At 43.6% G+C, this 21840-nt stretch overlaps 2 protein-coding genes across 5 annotated transcripts in view; both read left to right on the forward strand.

Annotated features, from left to right (window-relative positions):
• Positions 1-21840, forward strand: part of LOC125719247 (ras/Rap GTPase-activating protein SynGAP-like) — a 144558-nt gene that overhangs the window by 96776 nt on the left and 25942 nt on the right. The window lies entirely within an intron of this gene.
• On the forward strand, positions 5249-19569 carry LOC125719256 (membrane progestin receptor delta-like). Of its 4 annotated transcripts, XM_048993870.1 has the most exons (9): positions 5249-5411; positions 5616-5643; positions 13813-13987; positions 14245-14372; positions 15009-15214; positions 16064-16190; positions 16497-16593; positions 17114-17258; positions 17558-19569. In XM_048993870.1, the coding sequence occupies exons 3-9, from the start codon at positions 13937-13939 to the stop codon at positions 17800-17802; spliced, it is 999 nt and encodes a 332-aa protein (XP_048849827.1). In that variant the 5' UTR covers positions 5249-5411; positions 5616-5643; positions 13813-13936; the 3' UTR covers positions 17803-19569. The 4 variants fall into 4 exon arrangements, with proteins under 4 accessions (XP_048849827.1, XP_048849826.1, XP_048849828.1 ...); XM_048993869.1 differs by lacking the exon at positions 5616-5643; XM_048993871.1 differs by lacking the exons at positions 5249-5411; positions 5616-5643 and adding an exon at positions 5670-5735.

Consider the following 21840-nt stretch of genomic DNA (forward strand, 5'->3'; position numbering starts at 1 on the left):
TTCCCTGAGGTGGTCTGGAATTTAAATATATCCGCTGTGGCATCGTGTGAAAAGCAGAGTGGCCGACAGTGAGCCTTGTTACGGATAATGGCAGGAGATGTCGCTGGATAGCGTGCAGTGGGGCAGGGTGTTTCGGGAAATCGGCCTAAAGTGGTGTGAGGTCGCAGTAAGGGTAAAAGCTGTTTATTTTTTATCGCTAACAGGGAGCACAGCTGTCACCCTCTTACAGGTATATGTTTTTTTTGTTTTAATCTCTACCCATTCACATGTACGGTGCTCGACAGTATGGGATGGGATTCGCTCAATGGATTCAGGGTTGCTTCACTGCAAGCGGTGAGTGTCTCATTTTGTTGTGCATGTGCAAGGAAAAAAATAAAGTTGACTTTGACTCTTTTGCCTACCTCTCTGTCATCTTTCAGCACAGCCTCCTTATTAATCAACACTGTTTTTGGGATCCCTGCAATGGACTGACATCCTAATCTGGGTGATCCACAGCCTTGCGCACTATGCTGAAACTGGGTGGATGGATGGATGAATAGATGAATAGAGATTATTTCTTAACCTATGTCTGCCTCGGCTGAGCATTCAAAATGTGCCCACACACAAGTTGCACCTGACTCATTCAAATGGGTTTCTTACTGACAGCCAGCATACCAACCTAAAGTGCTGAAGCTCACTGTGGAGGGTTTGGCAGAACTATAAGGGTGTAACTTTGTCAGTGGGGAGTTTTTTTCAAAGCTGAGGATGCCTGCAGGTCCTAACAGGACACTGCCAGCTGCAACTGTAAGCACAATACAGGCTTTCAAACAGCCAGCGCTCCAGGTCCATATGTAAAATCCCCCACCGCCATATTTGCATAACAGAAAAGTATAGCGAATGGCTCATATTTGTAAATATTTTACTGATCAGAGGTACACGGCATATAGAGTAGGACGGTATGTGAATGACATATTTCAATTGATCCCACAAACTACGTATAATGTGGGTTCATGGACTAGATATCAGTCATTTCTTGTGACTCTCATTATTTTCGTACACGTTTGAATAAAAGTGCTTTTGAAAGGTAGCTGCTATGCTTCTAAGATAAGATAGCAGGTCCAGGAACTCCCTCTATTTTTGTATGGCATTTTCTTTAGGGTCTTATGATTTATTGAGTCTGTATGTTATGATTTCAGGCACCAGGAGCATCGTGATTTATTGTAGCACTTTGCATCGTTTATTGCTTTGTGAATAGGGCACGTCAACATTTCAGGTTTTTAACGCCCATCACGGTGTCCTGTTTCAGACGTAACACTGATCTTGCACATTCTTCTGTTCATATATAGAGGTGCAATTCACTTAGTCATCACAGAAAGAGTGAGACAGGGACATTTTCACGTCCACCGTGATGAGACCATTTGTACAGGCATCCATAAACATTTCAGTCACCTTGCAGGCCTAAATTTTCATATATCTGACATAGGATTTTTCCAGGTACTGTGGTTTCCACCTGCAAAAACATGCATCTTAGGTAATGTCTCTGGATTGTCTACAGTGTGTGAGCCTTCCAATAGACTGTCATCCCATCCATGGTGTCCCCTGCCTTTTACCCTGTGTTTGCTGATATAGCCTTCAGGCTCACGGCAGTCCTACACTGGACAAACTTTAAAAAAACGATGGAGGAATAGATGGATGGATGGATGGATATATTCTGGAACTCAACCAGTATTGAAGGATGTTGTAACTGCCTTTAGAATAATAATGAATACTGTTTAAGCTTAAGTGATAGAATATTTTAGCTGAGTAAGGATATACGCCAGTTCATTCACATACCTCTGCTCACAGAAAACAAAATCCCAGCCAGTCAGTAGCAGGTACAGGAGCTGAGGAAGGTTACGGGGCAAAAGAAACCCAGAAAACCAGGCAAAGGAGGAAGGATTTTCACAATAAAATCTCCCGCGGATGTCAGCAACAGAAAAGCCTCGAAATGGTTCTCTTAAAATTAGTTGCAAAATCGAAAAAATGCGGAAGAAATGTCCTATCTTGTGTAATTCGTGCATGATCCAGCAGACTGAGAAGGGTAGTTATGTCTTAACTGGTACATCTTTAGTTTTCTGTTGAGGAAGCTGATGTTTTGGTGTTAGGACTGACATTTCTCTTAGAATACCATTTACAATGCAGCTTCCTAATAGCCCCTTTAGTACAACACTGCACATACAAATGTATCCTCTGCTTGTCTGTGTCATGCTTGTGTCATGCGCCCTGTATGTAATAAGCTAACCTGCCAAACAAGATTTCCCACGTACCTGAACAAAAGGGATGGTCTTATCTAACTCACGGTGGAATGTGTTGACGACTGGTATTAAGTATTAACCGGCCTTTCGAGATGCCTATTTCGCTTGAGAGGTCGGTGGAAATGGAAAATCAGCAGCATTCACTGAGGTTCGCCGGAGCTAATGAGGAGAAAGGGCCATGTAGAGAAAGGTGCCCATTAGCCAGCAGGTGTAACAAGGTTTAAACCTGCTGTCACCAGTCACTTTGACTGCAAGGCCAAGGCTGTTCTGACATCCTGTAATTGTACAGACAAAATCGCGCTGTCACAATGCGGCGAAATCATTCATGTCATAAATGAACAAATATAATGCTACTGTAACCAAAATCTATTTATTGAATAATCCTGTCCGTTCAGTTTCATTGCCCATTTGCACCACTGTATTTTAACTACATCTTTCTGCCTAATGTCCCAGTAGTCATGTTTAAATGTCTTATATTTAATCACTGTTAAATCACATAAATTTGTTCTATTTAGTACTGTTTCTTGTACTATGACCAATGAGATCCTTGGAACAAATAGCTGGGGGGGGGGGGGGTGTCTGGAGGTTATCCTAGGCAGCAACAGGCGGAATGCTGGGTACACACTGGATCAGATGCCCACCCATCACAGGGCATATAGATAATGTATGCGGCTCATTGGACAAAGCCTCTGTGCCAAGGTTACTGGTTCAAGCATGGCATCAGCAGAATAGTTACATCTGTAGGCCTTTGAACAGGCTCCTTAACCCCCCAGCTCCATGGGTGCCACTGCAGGTGGCTGCGAAGCTTCCTCTCACCAACATGTGCGTCATGGACAGTAAAATGGAAGGCAGGGCTGTCAACTGATACATCTTTTTCCATGCAAGACAAGTCCGCACGCTCATTTACATATATGTAACAATTTTATTACCTTGTAAATAGTCTGTAAGGTTTACAAACTACCGCAATGCTTTTGATGTAGCGAGTTTTAGGTTTATAATGGAATAATACAGATTTGCTGGAAGATTTCTTGCGTGAGAGTCTGCAAGTGTGAGCGTCACAGCAGATGCTTGAGAGCTGACAGCCCTGGGTAGGTGAAGAGATCAACAAAGTGTCATCGTTATTGTACGCTGAGGGGAACTTAGGGACACATTCGCCAACCTGCATGTCTGCGGACTGTGGAAGAAAACCTGACTGACACAGGAAGAACAAATAAACTTTATAGGCAGAGCAATGTGAGATTCAAGCCCCCCCCCCCCCCCCCTTCTACAGCGGTACAGCACTGAACTGTAGTTCCACTTTCTTACTGATAAATTATTATTATTATAATGTGAATTCAGTCTCACCCTAGGTCACCATGTCCCAGTCAGATCCCAGGTCAGCCATTACCTTGATGCAGCAAAAATTACTGTGTTTTCTCCCTCGATTATCATGAATAATGAGAAATGTAATGTAATAAGCCTCAATATAATAACTATGTAGTGGATTTATCGAGTTTTCGTATTCTATGCTGAATGACGGGAACCAGGCCTTGGGTGCACACAGCCAATGTCAGGCTCCCTGATTAATGAACTGGGGACACATCCTGTTGCCTGATCCTTTGAAGGTTCTAATCCTGTGTTAGACCGGCTTCCTTGGCACGATAACAGCTGATACATTTCTGATTCCGCATGCAAATCACAGCAACACAATTAATAAACTGGGGCCTCAGATCCGTAAATAGCAGAAGCTGAACCGAAAGCAGCTAATAGCAGCGGGACCAGTTCCATCATTGACGTCCAAGCTGCGAAAAAACTCTCCGGCAAATTATCAATTACATCACTGACAATTACATTTTTATAACCAAATCATCAATTACATCAATGACAATTACACTTTTATAACCAGTTATCTTCCCGTTTCCGCATCCCTCTTACAGAGGGGCAGTCACAGCAATAGCCTGGGGCCTGGAGCTGGGTGGGGCCCCCTAGGGCAGCCAATCGCAAGCTACTTAGCAATGACAAATCTGCCTTATTTGTGCATATTTATTTGTTTATATGTGCATTCTGTTTTTCACAAAAAGTGAAAATAAAGGTCTTTGTGTTTATTAAATTCTATTTCTCAATGTATTTATTTTACCATGGCGGGGGAGGGGGGGAGTTTCTTGCCTTGGGCCCCCAGAGTCCCTAAAGTCACCTCTGCCCTCTTATGTATCATATTGAATTAGCAGGAAGAGACCACCATGTGAGGTGCTCTTGGTGGACCTTCTCATACCTCCGGCCTGTATCATGAAGCTTCTTGCTTAGCTGGATGACTTGTCGGTACCCCAGTTTAAACTGACTTTATCTTCGTTCACTTACATTTAGGCCAAGCTACCTTAAATCCAACAAGTTATCCAGCTAAGCAAGAAAAGCAGCTTGGTGACACAGCCCCCCGATAATCAGTATTCAGAGAGGGAAGGTTTAACAGTCTTATGGGCCGAAAAGAATATCTGCAAATGCTGCATCTATAACTTATTTTATTTTAGGACTGAATTGCATTTTATCTTTAACGATTAATTCTCATTCACACGTTAAAGCAAGTTTCATTGGCTTCATATTAAAACAAAGCACCTGCAAAAAACCTAAACGGCAAACACTTAATAAAGTGTACAGGTAGAACAGTTAAAGTGATTTAAGTTACATTAACGCGGTGTCATCACAGATGTGCCACTTTAACCCCTGGTTGTCAGGGAAGCACCATAAATGAAAAACAAAAACACGTTTTATAGGCTATATCAAGCTCATTTAGTCGCTGGCTGTGTCTGAAAAGCGTATGCGAAACAAAAAATAAAAAAAACGGAAATATTAAAATAGCTACACGGGGTATTCCCATTGTTTTAGGGGATCAAAAGCCGAACACTGTAAGTACAGAGCGATCCGGGCCGTGCAGAAGAGGGCATACAAAGCGTCTTTTATGGCTCTGACCAATGGGAGCGGCCGTCGCGTTCGGGGGGCGGAGCCTCCAGCGCACACTTTTAATTCGTCTGCAAAGGAATCCCTAGTTAGAGAAATTACTAACTCTGTACATAATTAATTTTAACTAGTTAGTTTTTATGGAGCTCTAGCAATACTGCAAACAGCTGACTCGTTGATTTCTTCCACACTCCCATCCTTGTCAAGGTATGACCAGATATATCTGAAAACATAAAGCTCACGACAAAGATGATCGTTTCACTGGTTTCATTATTCTGATGCACTGGTTTTGTTGGATGAGGGTTATGATCGCAGCATGCTGAGTCGCTCGGCTGAAGTAGTTGTTTTTAATTGCCCGTTGTAGAAAAAAAATATTTTGAAGCACTTTTTGTTCTGAATTTGCTGTTGCAGAAGTCTCGGGGTATCAGGGCGCCTGGAGGTAAGATCTCACGAGAACTGGCGGAAAATATGAATCAACTCCCAGTTTCCCTGCCACTTGGTATTTCGTTTAACTGGGCGTTGGTGCTGCTTGTGAGTTCGCCTTCATCAAAAGCTGAAATAACAGGCTATTAATTTGACATGCAAGTGTTTTTAGTCGCACAACTTCACTCAGCCTTTATTTCCATCTCTTACGGTAAAAGATATTGTTTAAAATATCCGGGTAAAAGTTTGTCTCCGGTAAACACAACAGTTGGATTACGGTGTTACACATTTTTTTTAAACAAAAGCAAAAAGGGCTTCTGTTCCAATAACTTTCCACTCTGGAAGTGGTGTCATATATCCCGGAAGATTTGTATTGTAATTGTTTAACCCTAAAGCATCGTCTACCTGCATATTTAGATGCTTGACAACGTGCAAAATATAGCGTGGCTCGTGGTTTATATTTAAGAAGGACATTATCAGCATTCAGTTGACGTGGGAATTGAACAGATATGGAGAAAAGTTGACTACTTAATTAGACTATCCTCAGTTCATGTATATGAAACCGACTCCTTATACGTATACATTTCATATTCAGTTGCTGGTAAAGACGTTTGAGAAGTGACGATTCGCAGATTCCCAACGAGCCCGCAACTCGCCAAAGCTTCTACATCTTTCCTTGGACCGCTTACGACCACGTTACTCCAGGAAAAAACAGCAAAGGTTAAATCAGTTCAGTGAATGAGTAAACGGTTAAGTCGAGTGCTTAATTACCTAGGCAGGCTTAAACCTGACAAAAGTGTAGCTCCGTGGCAAGGGCATGCTCAGACAGATACGGGACAAGTGTGAGGGTCACGTGTGACATGGACACTTAGACAGCATCGCATGGTGCCACTGCCTAGGGCCTTTCTGCAGTGGAGTTCATTTGACTGGTGTCTGGCATCTGCAGTAAAAATAGATCAGTTACGAAGCCGTGGGAGAGTGAACGGTTCACATATAATAATCAAATGTAGCTTGATATCTGTAATCCTTAAACTGCAAATGCAAGCTGATAAAAGATTGATTGACAGGTGACTTAAGTACTAAATATTCACTTCGACAGCCGCACTGGGGTTTTGCAGATAAGGCCATCAAGAGCTTGTACAGTGTAGGCAAGTGAATCGGATGCTAGAAATGGATGGATGGTTGATGTTGTGGGCAGGGGTGCTATGCAAACGACATTTGTGGGTAGTCACCATTAAAAAGACACAAGAAAAAAAACACTGAAACAGATGTTCTTAACTTTATGTGACTATTATACATTTAAATGTGTTCTTGCTTTCTGCTGCTGAGATGTGTGTGGTGAATGTCACGACATAACTAGCTGATGATCTGTAGGGTTATCGGTAGATGACATGGCTGATGAGGGAGGGTATTGAGAAATGCGATCTGATGGAGGAAGCTCAATCACTCCAGATTATCCTGTGAATGATGAGAGATGGGGAGGGGATTGAGAGATGCGATCTGACAGAGGAAGCTCGCTCATTGGCCAGATTACCCTGTGAATGATGAGGGATTGGAGGGGATTGAGAGATGCGATCTGACAGAGGAAGCTCGCTCATTGGCCAGATTATCCTGTGAATGATGAGGGATTGGAGGGGATTGAGAGATGCGATCTGACAGAGGAAGCTCGCTCATTGGCCAGATTACCCTGTGAATGATGAGGGATTGGAGGGGATTGAGAGATGCGATCTGACAGAGGAAGCTCGCTCATTGGCCAGATTATCCTGACTGCAGTTTTTACATGTTTGTCACAGTCAATGTAGGCACATTATTGGTTGACTGAATAATTAATTGATACGTTTTTACTGAATATCGGGTGGGCATTTGCCTGCCTAAACTGATTGGCACAGCGGTTATGGGTGTTTGGCGATGGAGAGCTTGCAGTGATTTCAGTCCTGAGTTACAGCTTGGGTCCTGGCTGGTTCTTGGCTGTGGACTGGGGCCATTGGCTCAGTAGCTCAATCCTCTCGCTGGAAGATTTGGTTGTGGTTGTTGCGACACGAGATAAGATGTAAATCTCGGCTTTCTGTCAGGTGTTTTTATTGTGTGCTGTTGTGCTTGGCAGAATTTCAAGCTGTGCAAGAATCAAATTCTGTTTTATGTTCAGTGTTTCCCAGGAAAGAAAATGGAAACCTGGCATCTTGGTATGACTGGTACCCCGTCTGGGGTGTGCACCCCCCCCCCCCCCCCCACTTCCCATGCAGGGACAGACTCCAGGCCCCTTCTGTGACCCTGAACAGCATAAGGGTCAAAGTAAGGGCTCCCAGTCTTTTGATTTCTGTGCTTTACATGGAACAAACATTTTACAGACAGGTAAAGCAGCTGGGGGGGGAGGGGTGTCGCACCAGATTGATCAGCGATGTCTGTTTTTTTTCAAATGCAATGAATGAAATGAACCGACCCCTCCTCAAGACTCCCAGTGCCAGGGTCCAGTGAAATACTGGTCACGGACTGGATCGATCCGTGGACCTTGGAGTTGGGAATCCCGAGGTTAAGGGATGGATGTACAGATGTTGAAAGTATGTTTGTTTACTGTGTTTGCTCTGCACCTCAGCACAGGTACAGCAATAATGCTTAGTAACCGGCTGTGCCCAACCTGACAGTCGCTACTTATTCACCCTCACAGCCCCATGTGCGTCGCTTTCGTTCCAGGTCAGTTTCGTTTCGCTTGTGGGCCGATTCCCACTATGCGGCAGAACATGACAGCCCCAAGGCAGCTTTGCCAGTCAGGTGCGACGTGCGGTTCAGGACACGCCCAGCTTTCGCAGGGTTTTATTTCAGCACGACGGGGAGGCCAGTTACTTGTGAAAAAGAGGCTGCTCTTCTAGAAGAGGGTTAGGGCTGTGGATTTATTTTGTCACTTGGAGCCCGATGTCCGTGAGGTGTCCTACGCTTCACACATCACATATTTCCAGTAATGAAAATGTCTGGGCCGTGTTACGTGCTGTCAGTGTCTTAACCCTCCCGAGGCTGTTATGACAAGTCATTTTACTTTCACACACGATATTTTTCATTGCAAATTAATATTCCAGAGATGGATTCCACTACTGACTTGTTCTTTCAGTTGAAACTTGAGGAGCTTCTGCAGTTCATGCACAGATGATTGACATGTTCCTTCTCTGATGCATTTGGCTGACACTTTTAATGTAAAGCAATATATAATTTAATGCATTTCTGAATTAGTATATTTTACTGGAGGGTAAGCAGCCTGCCTGAGGGTACGACCTTGGCACGTATTTGAACTGCCAATCCAATCTAAAAATCTGCACCTTTAACCGTTGCGCCACCTACTGTATGTTTGTCTAGATTTTGGCCGCATATGACCTTGTACTGTTCATTTCTCAGATGGTTTATTTTTGTTTAAAGCCTGTTTACAATAAACATTAGGTATAGACTGTTCATGCTGTGCTAAAACTTACAGTGTACGTATTCCTGCTGCATTTTGTAAATTTCTGAAAATGGTGCCTGTTTTGTTTTGCTGTTAGTCCCCATCGAAGCTTGTGCACGTAGTGAATCAGTGGCACTGATCTTTTCAGTAGGCAGCTCAGTAACTCCCCTATCTCACGCTGTCCATCTTAAGAACACGATGTCCTGTCGGCCAGGTTTATAGCATCGTGGGGTATGGAAAGAGAAATGGGCTCTTAGCCTCTGTTGGTGCGTGAGGAGGAGTCGATGGGCATCGCGGGGGGGGGAGACGTCCCCCACTGAAACGTCAGCTGGTCTCTGCTAGTTGGTCGTTCAGTGCAGCAGGAATTATCATTGCGTGTGTGCAGCTGCATTCCCGCATCTGGCTGGATCTTCTGCTTGCTCGACAGAAAATGCTGCCAGATGCTGCTTTTCGGAGCTGCGCTCAGATAATCCAGTCTTATTGTTGTAATTTCGTACCCGTCTCAGAAAACCGTAAACTGTGTGTGACTTGAGGGGGACATTGCACCCCCATACCTTTGTCCCGCTTTGGGGTTTTCGGTTTGCAGGTCTGTTAAGTGAATATGAATCTCAAAGCTTTTATGAATCATAATTAAAGCAAGCTGGGAGTGCCGTGGTTAGCAGTGGGGATTTGGGAAAGTAATTCTGCTGGATTTTGTTCAATAAATCTCCACGGTTTGGCTGGTGAGGAGAGCATTGAATGGCTTTGGTTTAATACTCCGCATCAGGACTACGGTCACAGCGGCAACTGTGACAGTAATGATAGTTAATTCTAATAATTGATTCTTAATTCCCATATGAGAATAGTGAGGATAATCACAGTTTTAAAGAAAGACAGCAGTCCAGCTGATAGGTGGCGCTGTTTTGAGGGGAGCCCTGTGGATATAGGGGTTTAAGGGCAGGTCGTTGCCTGGTGGATCTCGGTCATGTTCTAGCAGGTGCCAACCTTCTGTTAGACAGAATCTCTAGGGTGTGTGACACGGTCGACTGTGAACTCTGACCTTTGGCTAATATCTCCCTGGGGATGGCGACTGCGTCTCAGAGGCTGACAGAGGCAGCGCCTCCGTTTAATCGAGTCACACAAAGGAGTTATAGGAATTTTGGTGAAGAGCCCTGAGGAAGATCGTGATTAAGAAGGTGATTAAAGCCGGCAAGATGAGTAATTAGACCGAGCGCTCGTGATCTTCAGAGGTTAAGTGGGGGAGGAAAAGTCACCCCATCAGTGTCAAAAATGAAAAAACCTCAAGCTGGTGTGTGTTTCCATGGACAACTGGGATAATTATGAAGTCAACGGAGGTCAGTCGTAACATGAAACGTCTGGGAAATGACCTCTGTTGTTCTGTTAGCCACACAGGTGCTAGAAACATCTGGATTTTTTTTCCTTTTTTTTGTGAAACCAGCATACTGCTACAACACAGTGTCAGATGTAAGCATTGCAGCCTCCTTGCTGTGTGCTGGAAGCCAATGGAATATTCATAATACCAGCATGCTGGAACTGCAGACCCCAAAAAAATTAATTGCTGTCATCTCCGCCATAAGATCCTTCCTCCCAAAGCTGTTTGCAGAGGCAGAGACGACACAGCAATGTTACCAGCCATCCTCATTTATCCTGTCGTTCGCAGGCTTTCAGTAACATTGATCATTTTTATTCACATTCTGGAATATATTAGCATCCTGCTAACACACAAACAGGATTACAGCCACGGGAAACGAATCCCCTGTCCCGTCTATGTTTGAATTACATAAGGATTATGGGTGAAAATGCTATTACAGTAAACGTTAAGGAATATTCTGTCATTTAGTTGCCGCCGCCGTATGGTTTTCTTCACGACGTGAAAGTTGGTTTGTTTCACTGGGTCGGGTGTGTCGTCTTTCGAGAATCAAACAGTCCTCGTCCAGATACAGTATGGGAAAGTGAGGAATCGACGATGGTTGGTACGGCAGTGAATTATTTAAGCGCTGGCCCCTGTGACTGATATGGATTCTGGCTTAAGGGCTCACAGGCGCGTGTGGATGTTGTCATCTTTCTGGGCTTCGGAATCCAGCGGTCAAGGCCCCACCAGTTGGCTGGCCGTCCAGTGGCCTGCCTGCATCCTGCTTGGCCGCCTGCCCATTTTTTTTCTATTTTCTTTTTTTTTCCTTTTTAAAGAAAATGCTTTCAGCTGCATTGCTGCCGAGTCTCTCGCAGCTGTGATCTGTGTTCAGGCACCAACTCCCACCAAGATGTCCTACAGCAATAACCATTCGCCGTCAGTAACTGGCTGCTTTCTCCTGTGGGATGCTTTTCGTTTATTTTTCCTTTTTTAGTGAGGACAGTCAGGGTCAAAGACATGAAAAAGGAACCTGTTGAAACTTTCGGATTATAGTTGTACTGAAGGAATTCAAACAGTCACACAATACACTATTGTCCTGTGTACAAATATTGTGGAGGTCCTGCCTTTCTGCAATACAGGATGTTGTGTTCTATAAGTTCCGTAGCTCTCTTTCTTAATTATTTAATTGTTCAGTAAAAACTCTAACGCTCGTTAAAATCAAATGTAATAGTTAATAATTTTTTTTTTTAGATTTGAGTGGACAGCAGGGCCTGCAGCAGTTACAGACAGTCACCTAGGACCCCCTCATTGTGTATGTTGCGGAGGAAGTGATACCATCATCGATTGTCTTGGTAGGGGGGCCGTGCCAAGTAATGCTTTACCTATGCTGCCTCTGAAAAGGTTGGGTCAGCACTGGTGGATAGAATAAAATAAGTCGGTTTGTCTTTGGAAATGTCGTGTCTAGGAAGGGGGTCTGAATTTTGTTGACTAGAAGGAGCTGCATGTCTGTGGCCCTTATGACTTTTTGCATCTGTTCATTCCCAGCGATCGCTTATCCAGTTGACATTTTTTGGAGGCTATTTTGAGGGGCGTTCCAGGGCTTTCTCCACCAGTTATTTATCCCCGTGTGGTCAACTGCAGGCCGTGCGTGAGAGGAAACCAGCGTTCGTGTCGAAAGCCCCATGTGAGCTCAGTGGGACACATACAGCTGGGACGGAATTTCAAACCCATCGCATGTGATGCAACAAAGCCCAGCGCTTCCCGTTTCTCAGAAACATGCTCGTTTGATCAGCCGAGGAGCCTTTGTCCCTGCCTGTATTGTGACTATTGGCGTGACAGTCACATCATCTGTCCCTTTTGATTCTTGATGGAAATGGTTGCGTGGAATTCATTAGCTGACAACACAGATATTTTAAAAGAATGCCCACGCGATGAAATAATGATTTCTGGGATGTGGGTGACCCTGTTAGTTTGCATTCTTACTGCAGAGCTGAGTTACTCTGCTTGCATTTCTGCAGATAAGGACTTATTCAGTAATGGAGTTTCCCTTTAAAGAAGTAGCTTATTACTTCTCTGAAACTGGGCAAAAACAGAAAATGTCTTTGTAACTACTGTAGATAATTGTGCCCTTGAGAGGTAAAGTGGGCTGTCCCACATGTCAGTCAAAAACGAGTTTAGTGTCCAATATTAATTATTGAGGGTCTATCTATCTTTTAAATATACCAAGTTCTGTGCTACCTATGATTTTTTTTTTTTATGATTATTTTTTCATTTTCTCAAAACTTTGTTTTTGTGAGATAGCCCACTTTACCTCTCAAGGGCACAATTTGTGAAAGGCTTGTCCTTGGGTTAATGGTTTATTTGAGAGATGTTAGGTAATTAGTATGTTGGACAAACCTTTTGGAGGAACTGCAGCCCAGATTGGTCCCCCACCAGTAGCGACTTAATCCCTGCTCTTCCATCACTGATTTATTTATCTCGCTGTTTTCCAGTTTAGCCGTCCTCACCATGTCTGTGGCGGGTTGCGGTGTTACTCTTTAATCTGTCCCTCACCAGCATCCGTAGTTCTCATACTCCTGCTGAAAGTCCCTTGGGCTCCATTCACCCTGAAATGACTCCAGATCGATATGATAAAGTCATTTAATTAAATGTATCCAGTCCTGTACAGGCAGCTTCCTGGTTTAAAGTCGTGCTGTTAGTGCCAGTCAGGTTTTTAACACCTTTCAGTTAGGTGTATATAGTTATAAATGAGACACCTTGAACTATAAATCAAATTGACTGTTTTTATATACTTGTATCCATATCACTAATTGCCGTTAGTAGCAATTTAACTTGGGCACCACTTTACAATCGGACCACACTTATGAATGGTTTATAATCATAATTATTATTTAAGTTGTAACACTTTAAATCATTAACACAGAATTATAAACAAGTTATAACACAATTGTCTTTTTAGTAATGATTTACTATCATTTATAAGAGGCAAAATGGACCTTTATAATAAAGTTGTGCCCTAAATTGACTAGTAGAAGGCATTAATCGCGTCAGTAATGTGGTTTAAATTCTTGCTGGAGATCAAAGAGATATTTGAGATACATTTTTATTTCTTTTATTTGAAAAGAAAAGGCTGTGCTGATGATCTGTCTCGCAGAGCCAAAAAAATGGATGAAAATATACCGTGTGTCTGACTCTGATAGAGTCTCTGTTTTCATGGCTCTACATCAGTAATGAAGCGTTACTTTGAAACTTGGCACAATTAAATGATGGCTAACATCTGCGCCAACAGCTGGATGTTTCACTGTAGGGTTTGACAGGTGAATCCTCCCTGAAACAGTCAACCCCCGGTTGCAGGTCTTCAGCCTCTGTGTTATTAATGTGCGTTTTGGCCGATCTGTCTGTTCCAGGGTCCCCTTCATGGTGGGGCGGGAAGGCAGCATGTGACGGGCAGGGCCCGTGCTGAGTGAGCGATCGGCCCGGCCAGGCCAGACTACGGAGGAGGGGGGGTAGGCTTGGAACCTGACCGCAACCATGTTGAGCATCAAACTCCCCCAGCTCTTCAGAATCCACCAGGTTCCAAGGGTGAGCAGCTCCGGCTGACGGCAACGAACTACATCAGACGATAACGATTAGCGTTAGCATCCCAAGTCCCGGATGACCGGGGGTGTGCTGGGATTCCTGCCAGCTGACTAAGGATGGATGTTGAGGGGGCAAAGGGGGCCATGACCCAAGTAAATAAATTGCATGAAATTATTTGCGGGTAATTTTTTCTTGATTTCTTCATCATTCCATCCTTAATGATGCTCCAAAATGTTCACCAATGTTCATCAAATGTTCAGGTGTTCTGGGAGGACGGTATTATCTCTGGGTACCGGCACCCGCGTAGCTCCGCCTGGGACTGCGTACTGAGCACCTTGCAGATGACCAATGAGACCCTCAACATCTGGACCCACTTCTTGCCCACCTGGTACGTGTCTTCCATAACCATGCCCTGCGATGTGGACCAGGGGCAGATTAATGAACAGAGGATCCTATTGGCCGTCTAGTATTTTTTTTTTTTTTTAATACTATTTTTCAAAATGATCCTTCATTGGTCGTATAATTGTTTGTGAGTTGGTGATTGGTTAATACTGAATAGGGAAACCAGTTCTAAATGTATCTCTATTTTGATGCTCTTTTTATTCCGATGTGCATTTTCTGGTGTGCGAATGTGTAGTCTGTTCCTACGTAAAATGGATTTACGTGGCTGATTAATGACTTACGCCAGGAAAGCTAGGAGGAAAACATTGTACCAGTAAGAACTTGTTTTATATTCTTTCGGAATTTGCCCCTTTCTGTAAAGTTATCTATGGTAAATGTGTGTTGAGTGCACATTGTTGATGCAGTTGGCACGCACTGGATCACAGTGTACTGTTTTACTGCGACTGACATGCGTTTATGCAGTGTGGTCCCTGTTGTGCTCTCTCTGGGCGCTACATATGACCGTTGTGAAAGCGTAAGCTTGCCAGTTTGTTGTTCTTCTGATGCGTATCCCATCCCAGTTGCGTCCCAGTCTGATGTAAAATCGCCTGTCCTCCACCCACTCTCACCCACATCGCCGTAGGTACTTCCTGTGGCGCCTGACTGCCCTCTCCTCCTCGCTGGACTTCCTGTCAGAGAGCTACACCTGGCCGCTGCTGGTCTACATGCTCCTGATCTGCGTGTACCCCTTCACCTCCAGCTGCGCCCACACCTTCAGCACCATGTCCCCTGAAGCCCGCCACATCTGCTACTTCTTTGACTACGGAGCCCTCAGCCTCTACAGCCTGGGTGAGATCCGGCGTGGCTCTGCGGGGCATCGCGTCCCCGTTTGCACACACCGTGTCCCTCCGCTGGCTGGTCTCTCCAGCTCTGTGTCGGGCCTCCAGAGCCATAGCGAATATAATGCTTTAATTCTGTCATTACTGTCAGAATTATTGAAAATCTGCTATGACTTTTACCAGCACAGACTTTCAATAGTCAAGATTATTAGCTTTTTAGGGTGGCGGATGCTAATGCTGCCAGTCAGCAGAATTACCAGGGACACCTTTGCGATGAAAGCAAAGTTGTTTAAATACAGAAAACAACAGCGACAATGGAGGACTGCTCATGACAGAGGAGGCTGACCAGTTTCCGGGGGCCTGTACATTCAGCCACATGAAATCGAGAGGCGACCCGCCATTGTTTTCACAAATCCATGGATAAAAGAGCACGTTTGAAGCTGCCCAGGCAGAATGGAAAACACAATTGTTGACTTTTTCTTCCTTTTTTTAACATATTGACTCGACATTTTCCTGATGCAAGCCCAGGGGTCCATAATTGCGACTTCTATTTTTGGTGCACTCTATGCCATTATTGTAAAATGGAGATTATTATTAATATTATCCATACAGCCCTGATATACATTAATGAAATGTTACTGCGGTGGTTTGCACAGCCAAGCTACTTAATTACTCAACAAACATGCACAAAATCCTATTTCTAAATGCCAATGTCCCATCTCTTTGAAAAGTTTACATTACTAAGAATTTAATTTTGTAGCATGCACACATTTTTTTAAAGTAGAAAATCCATTTATTTAATAGGATGGTGTAGCTGAGCCCAATTTCAAATTAAAAGTCCCTGTTTGTCTGTGTCCAGGCTGTGCTATCAGCTATGGCTTTTATGTGATGCCTGACTGCTGGGTGAACAGCTGGCTACATCGGTACTTTGTGCCCATCGCCGTTGGCAACACGCTAGTGTGCACCGGCCTATCCTGCTACTCCAGGTGAGGGGTCCCACTCTGGGATAGGTTGACCTTTTGAACTTAAGTCTGCTCTGATTCGATCAGATTAGTCATGTGATGTGGTTAACCAAGTGCATATGATTTATTTTACGGCACCTACTTTTTTTTTTTTTTTTTTAACAACACCAAATCCACACCTGAGATTGCCAGTAACCACCAGGGGGAGTTTGTGGTTTGCAAATATTTCATCGTTTGCAGGGTGTGCACTTGCAGAAGTTTTTATTGTACGCACAAAGCAGGCTGGGTTATAACGCGATAAGCGTCTGTCGGCTCTCCCCCCCTCTCCAGGTCTTTGGAGCTGGATTTCCCGCACAAGAGCAAGATCCTGCGCACTGCAGCCTTTGTCTATCCCTTCCTATTTGACAATTTTCCTCTGTTTTACAGGGTGAGTCTCTGTTTTTAGATCTTTGTATTAAGAATATTTATGGAAAAACAAATATCAAGTAAACTTTATTAGCCAGACTTTATATATATTTTTTTGAATTCTGGAATCTGTACTGCGCACTGTGTAATCGGAATGTCCGGGTGGCAGGGGAAGTACGATGGACGCCCTTGTTTGTGTTCAGTCTTTCTTGCACCTCCTGCACTAAAGCCCATGTTGCCCTGTCCTCATATTTTGACCAACCAGAACTCCGCATAACACAGTCTAGGCAAAGCGGTGCTTGATTCTGACACCTCAGGGGTGCTTGATGCGTAGAGTCGAAACGCCATGCGTCCGGTCGCGTGTGCCTGACATCGAGATCTCTGCAGGCCCCCCTGCAGTCAGCAGAGGAGCTGCCTGCTTTGCATCGATGCCACCCAGGGGCCACTTAGCTGTATGTTCAGGTCACCCCTTGTTGCCCCCAGGGGGAGCTTCTTCCTTGGCAGCACACTGACACTCCTCTGTCCCTCGTCTCCTTGTCCAGCTGCTGCTTTGCTGCATGGGCAGTTGCGCTCACAGCCAGGCTGTGGCCAGCCACTGCTACTACCTCGTCTTTGCCTTCCTCACCTGCTTCCTGTTTGCCTCCCACCTCCCCGAGCGCCTGGCCCCCGGGCGCTTCGACTACATAGGTACGTCTCCTTACCAATGTTCACTCCCTTCCCGGGCATTTTCCTCCTTGTGGTGGTGTTTCTTTGTTATACATTTTGGACTTTCAGAATGTTTATTTTCCTGTTGTTCTTGATGAATTTTTCTCTCTTCTGCTTCTCTTGTGTTTCATTATATTACCATATGCATCATTGTGTCTATCATTGTGTTTTTGAGCTACTGGATGCTATCTATCTCTCTTTTTATCTATCTGTCTGTTTGTCTGTCTGTCAATCGATCAATGTATTCCCATTTTTCGTCCCATTTTTTTCTCTGGTCTCAGGCCACAGCCACCAGCTCTTCCACATCTGTGCCGTCGTCGGCACACACTTCCAGATGGAGGCTGTGTTGCAGGATATGACATCACGCCGCAGCTGGCTGATGGTCCATACTGATGTCCCCTCCTTCCTGGGCACCATTGGCACCTTGGGTCTGGCTTTCCTGCTCAACTTTGCCCTCATTGGCCTATTCAGTGCCACCCTCCTGTGGGCGCCCAATCGCAGCACCTCTGAGGTTAAGGAGAATTAAAAAATAGCATTTAGAACTGAAGCCTGTACCGTTTGTGCCAGCCAGTACATGAGAACTTAAAATGGCTTCCTGTCTTCAGTACGGAAAACATTACATAATATTTTGATTGACTATCAGCTGTGGTGAACATTTACCCATCTCTGGGATTTTGTTTGGGTCATTTTGTTGAGCAAGTACGTGATTTTTTTTAATGTGCTTTTTATTGAAAGTCTTCATATCACTAAACCTCTTCTGTCATCTTTGCTAGCATAATATTAATCTAAAAATAAATCATATGCTGGTTGTCTGTGGCAGCTTCACTAGGGTGTGGACTATGGGTCAGGGAATGTTGAGTAGAATCCAAATTCGCGCACTAGATAATTCTGTGGTTTTAGACTGATTATTAGTAATCGTTGGTGTTAGCGGTGATTGTGGGATTGGCCGTCTCCTAATCTCGAGGGTCCTTGGATTTCATTCCGATATGATCTGATCTGATATGTCTAATGGAGGATTTATAAGATATTTAGCCCTGCCTCTGAAATAGTGCAAGCTGCCCCGGCTAACTGGATCGTTTTTTTCTTTTTGCTACATTTAAGACAATTAAACAGTTGTATCATTTATAGGATAAGCGGTTCATATGAATGCAGGAAATAGTGATACGCCCACAATGTGGAGGTCACCTCTGTGTGCGGAACCAGAGTGACCGCCAGCCGCCTCCGAGATACGGTAGCTGAGCTGCTGGTTTGCTCTCGTTCTAAGGTCTGTAGCGTTCGACAGGTTTACACTCGGTTGCAGTGAGGGATCTGCGACACCAGCCCCAGCAGCTGTACCTCACAGGCTTTCAGTCCTCCATGGAGAACTACAGTCAGTGCGAGAGGCGAAATCCATTTCTGGTGTGTGGCTTGTATTTCACTAAAGGTCTAAATCAGCCAGGTTTCCCACCAAGTTAGTGTGTCATTTGTTAGCTGGGTCAAACACAGGGTTCATCACATTGAGGTCCATCATCTGAACACCTTCTTCCTTGGGTGTTTCTAGAGTGATATTTTAGATCACAATGGTAGGGTATAGATTATAAGCTATATTCATTGCAACGGGTTCATTGTTAATTGTATTTTCATGTCAGATATCACAAACCAGTCAGAAAAACAACATAACACAGTAGCAACTGCACTCTGGTTGACTGGTCTTGGCTTTGGGGGAAAAAAAGTTGTCTGGTTACTTTTCCATCTCTGACCGTTAACATATTACTGGCCGACAGTGAGTGGTCCATTCATTCAGGTCATTAACACTGGTTATTGCTTTCCGTTTGAAACAGGTATTTACTGGGGAATGTTTCATCAAGTTACATTCTATACTCAACAGCATCTGTTGATTTACGCTCTCTGTGGGATTTAAGCACTTATTGGCTTTTAAACGTCTTGCTTTAATTGATGGTAAAGCTAAACAAAGTAGCCAAAAAAAAATGTACTCAAAGTACTCAAAGTAAGACTGTATGCAGTAAAACTGAGAGCAGTCTATAACTTTAGTGTGGGGGGGACAGCAAGATGTTCTATTTGTTATAGCAAAAAAAGTATTACATGCAATGCCTTTCACAAGATTTGTGTGTATTGGGCTGGATTAACAAAGTGCCTTATGTTTTAATAACAGAGTAATCTTATTTTGCTTTTTGTGAATCAAATTTATGTTAAATGTATTTTAACTGTTTGTACTGCCGCTTTATTAAATATGTGCTTGGTATATGCGGGAATTGTAGCACTCAAGCTGAAATAAAGAATGATTTGCTTTGTATATTTTAATGTGTGGTTTTGTTCAGGGCGGTACAGTGGTTATTGGCTGGCATTATAACTACACAGCTCCAGGGTACTAGATTTGATCTAGGTTTGATATGTGGTTGAAGGTTCTCAACCATGTTCCTGTGGGTGGCCTCCAGTGCAAAAAATGTGCTTTAAGGTAATGCCTCGAAAATGCCGTTTGTGTGGGTGCTTACCCTGAAATGGACTGATATCCCTGCTTAAACCTCTGACAGGCCATAAAATACTACAAAATCTGAACATTTAAGATTAAAACGTCAATTTGCTACTTAAAAAGGACTAGAAACGGGGGCAGTCGGATCGACAGCACAATATTCAACGGACAGCCCTGTCTCCAGCTCTGCCCACCTAATCTATTCTCCTCACACACTTGCCAACCTGTACGATTTCTAGAAGTCTAGAGTAGATCAACTGGAAATGTGGAAGGAAATGTGCTTTTTCCTTGAATGAAGTCCTACTTGTGATACATAACTCAGAAGCTACACCTACATATTTTCTGTAGTGCACATGCCACCAATAAAGTGACCTTTGTGTATAGCTTATAAAAAGAAATGATAAATGATTTTTTTTATGTGTAAATATTTATATTCTATTTCTCACTTGCCTGAATACGAAGAATAAAAACCGCATTTTCCATGGTGTAACAGATTCCAGTCCTGGAGGGTCAGTCTGCAACCCCTGTTTGCAGGTTTCCCTGCTCACACACCTACCAAACCTGCCAATTAGCTGCTGAGCTGAATATGGTGTGTTTGAGCAGGGAGGTCTGAAATCTGTGGTGCAGACTGGCCCTCCGGGACCAGAACCGGGGAGCCCTGGTACAGAAGGGGCCCTGGTACAGCTTTTATTTTATTTTATTTTATTTTCCTGTGGGCACGATATACTGAATAATACACGCAATTTACTTTATGTTACCATGAAATACTAAATTGAGCTGATGTAACCCCTAAAATGTGCACACAATTTTCTTTTTTCAGAACTTTCAGTTTGCTATTTCAAGCTCTTTGATTTTCAGTGTAATTAAACTTAATGTTTTGGTTATTTGTGTTCTTGCGTAAAGAGAATGTGACTGCAAAGCCAGAAGCTGGAGTTTAGTGGTCATCTGACTGCACATAATAAAAAGCTATATATGCATAAATCTTTGGGCCCATATCGTTATAATGATGCATAATATGCCTCTGGAAAAGCACATCTGTAGTCCTTTTTGAGTTTTCACTCTCATAGTGTCCCATAAATGGCAAATCCTGTCAACCTAAGATATAATTCACATCAATCAGCCTTTTCAGAAGCTCGTGCATTTTTCCTCACTCCGTCGTTGCCTTTGACTGAATGGAGACGCACGCCTTCGTCTGTCAAAATATCAGTCCTCAATAGGGCTGTCACTTTCGATCTTAAGAAATAAAACGGGTCACCCCCACCTCCCCGGGTCCACAACGATAACATTTGTTAAGGGGGTTAGATTGAGCAGTCTGGATATATGAGAGAAATCACATCCCATATTGGTACAAACCAGACAGCTTTTATTTTCAACGCAGACGATCACAGAACAGGTGCAGACTCTAATCCGCACATTTCCCAAAAGACGTAACTGCACGACTGCACCGTGTGCCTTTTGCAAAAGAACAAAACATTAGCATTCTTATTTAGGGTATATACACAGGGTCAGATACAGTAAACAAGAACAGAAATGAAAATATTTGTAACTCTTGACTTTTTCCACATAGAGTCCACCTACAAAACAACAAGAAACGTCAGAGAACAAGTGACTTTATCTTGGCTGATGGCTGAACTTCAGTCTGGATAGTTGAATGTTGCTCACTTTTTCAGACACACACACACACTGAAGTTGAAAGCAAAGCCTGAGGTCTGACTGCAGGGTCAAGCCATTTATCCCCCTGTAGCACTTTGAGTGACTTGTCTTAAAGTAATTATGATTAAATTCTCCAACAATAAATTAATCGAGCGGAGAGGGGTTCACCCACAATAGATTTCACTGAACGAAAATATCTCAATATAACTAAAATATTTTTATTACAAACCAACCTTACACACTCTCCTCACCTCAGCACAGCTCACTTCACCAAAAAACATGACATGATGAAAATCAATCAAATAGTTTTTGAGTTATTATCTTAGCATCTGTGGCAGAGGTATACCAGTCCCAAAACCATTTGTACTGTCTGTCAGGGGAATGCAATAACTGAAAATGACAAAGTTATGGGTAAAGCTTACTGATTTTAGGTGAATCCAC

Source organism: Brienomyrus brachyistius, chromosome 23 (genome assembly GCF_023856365.1).
Source record: "Brienomyrus brachyistius isolate T26 chromosome 23, BBRACH_0.4, whole genome shotgun sequence".
In the NCBI taxonomy this organism is placed as follows: domain Eukaryota; kingdom Metazoa; phylum Chordata; class Actinopteri; order Osteoglossiformes; family Mormyridae; genus Brienomyrus; species Brienomyrus brachyistius.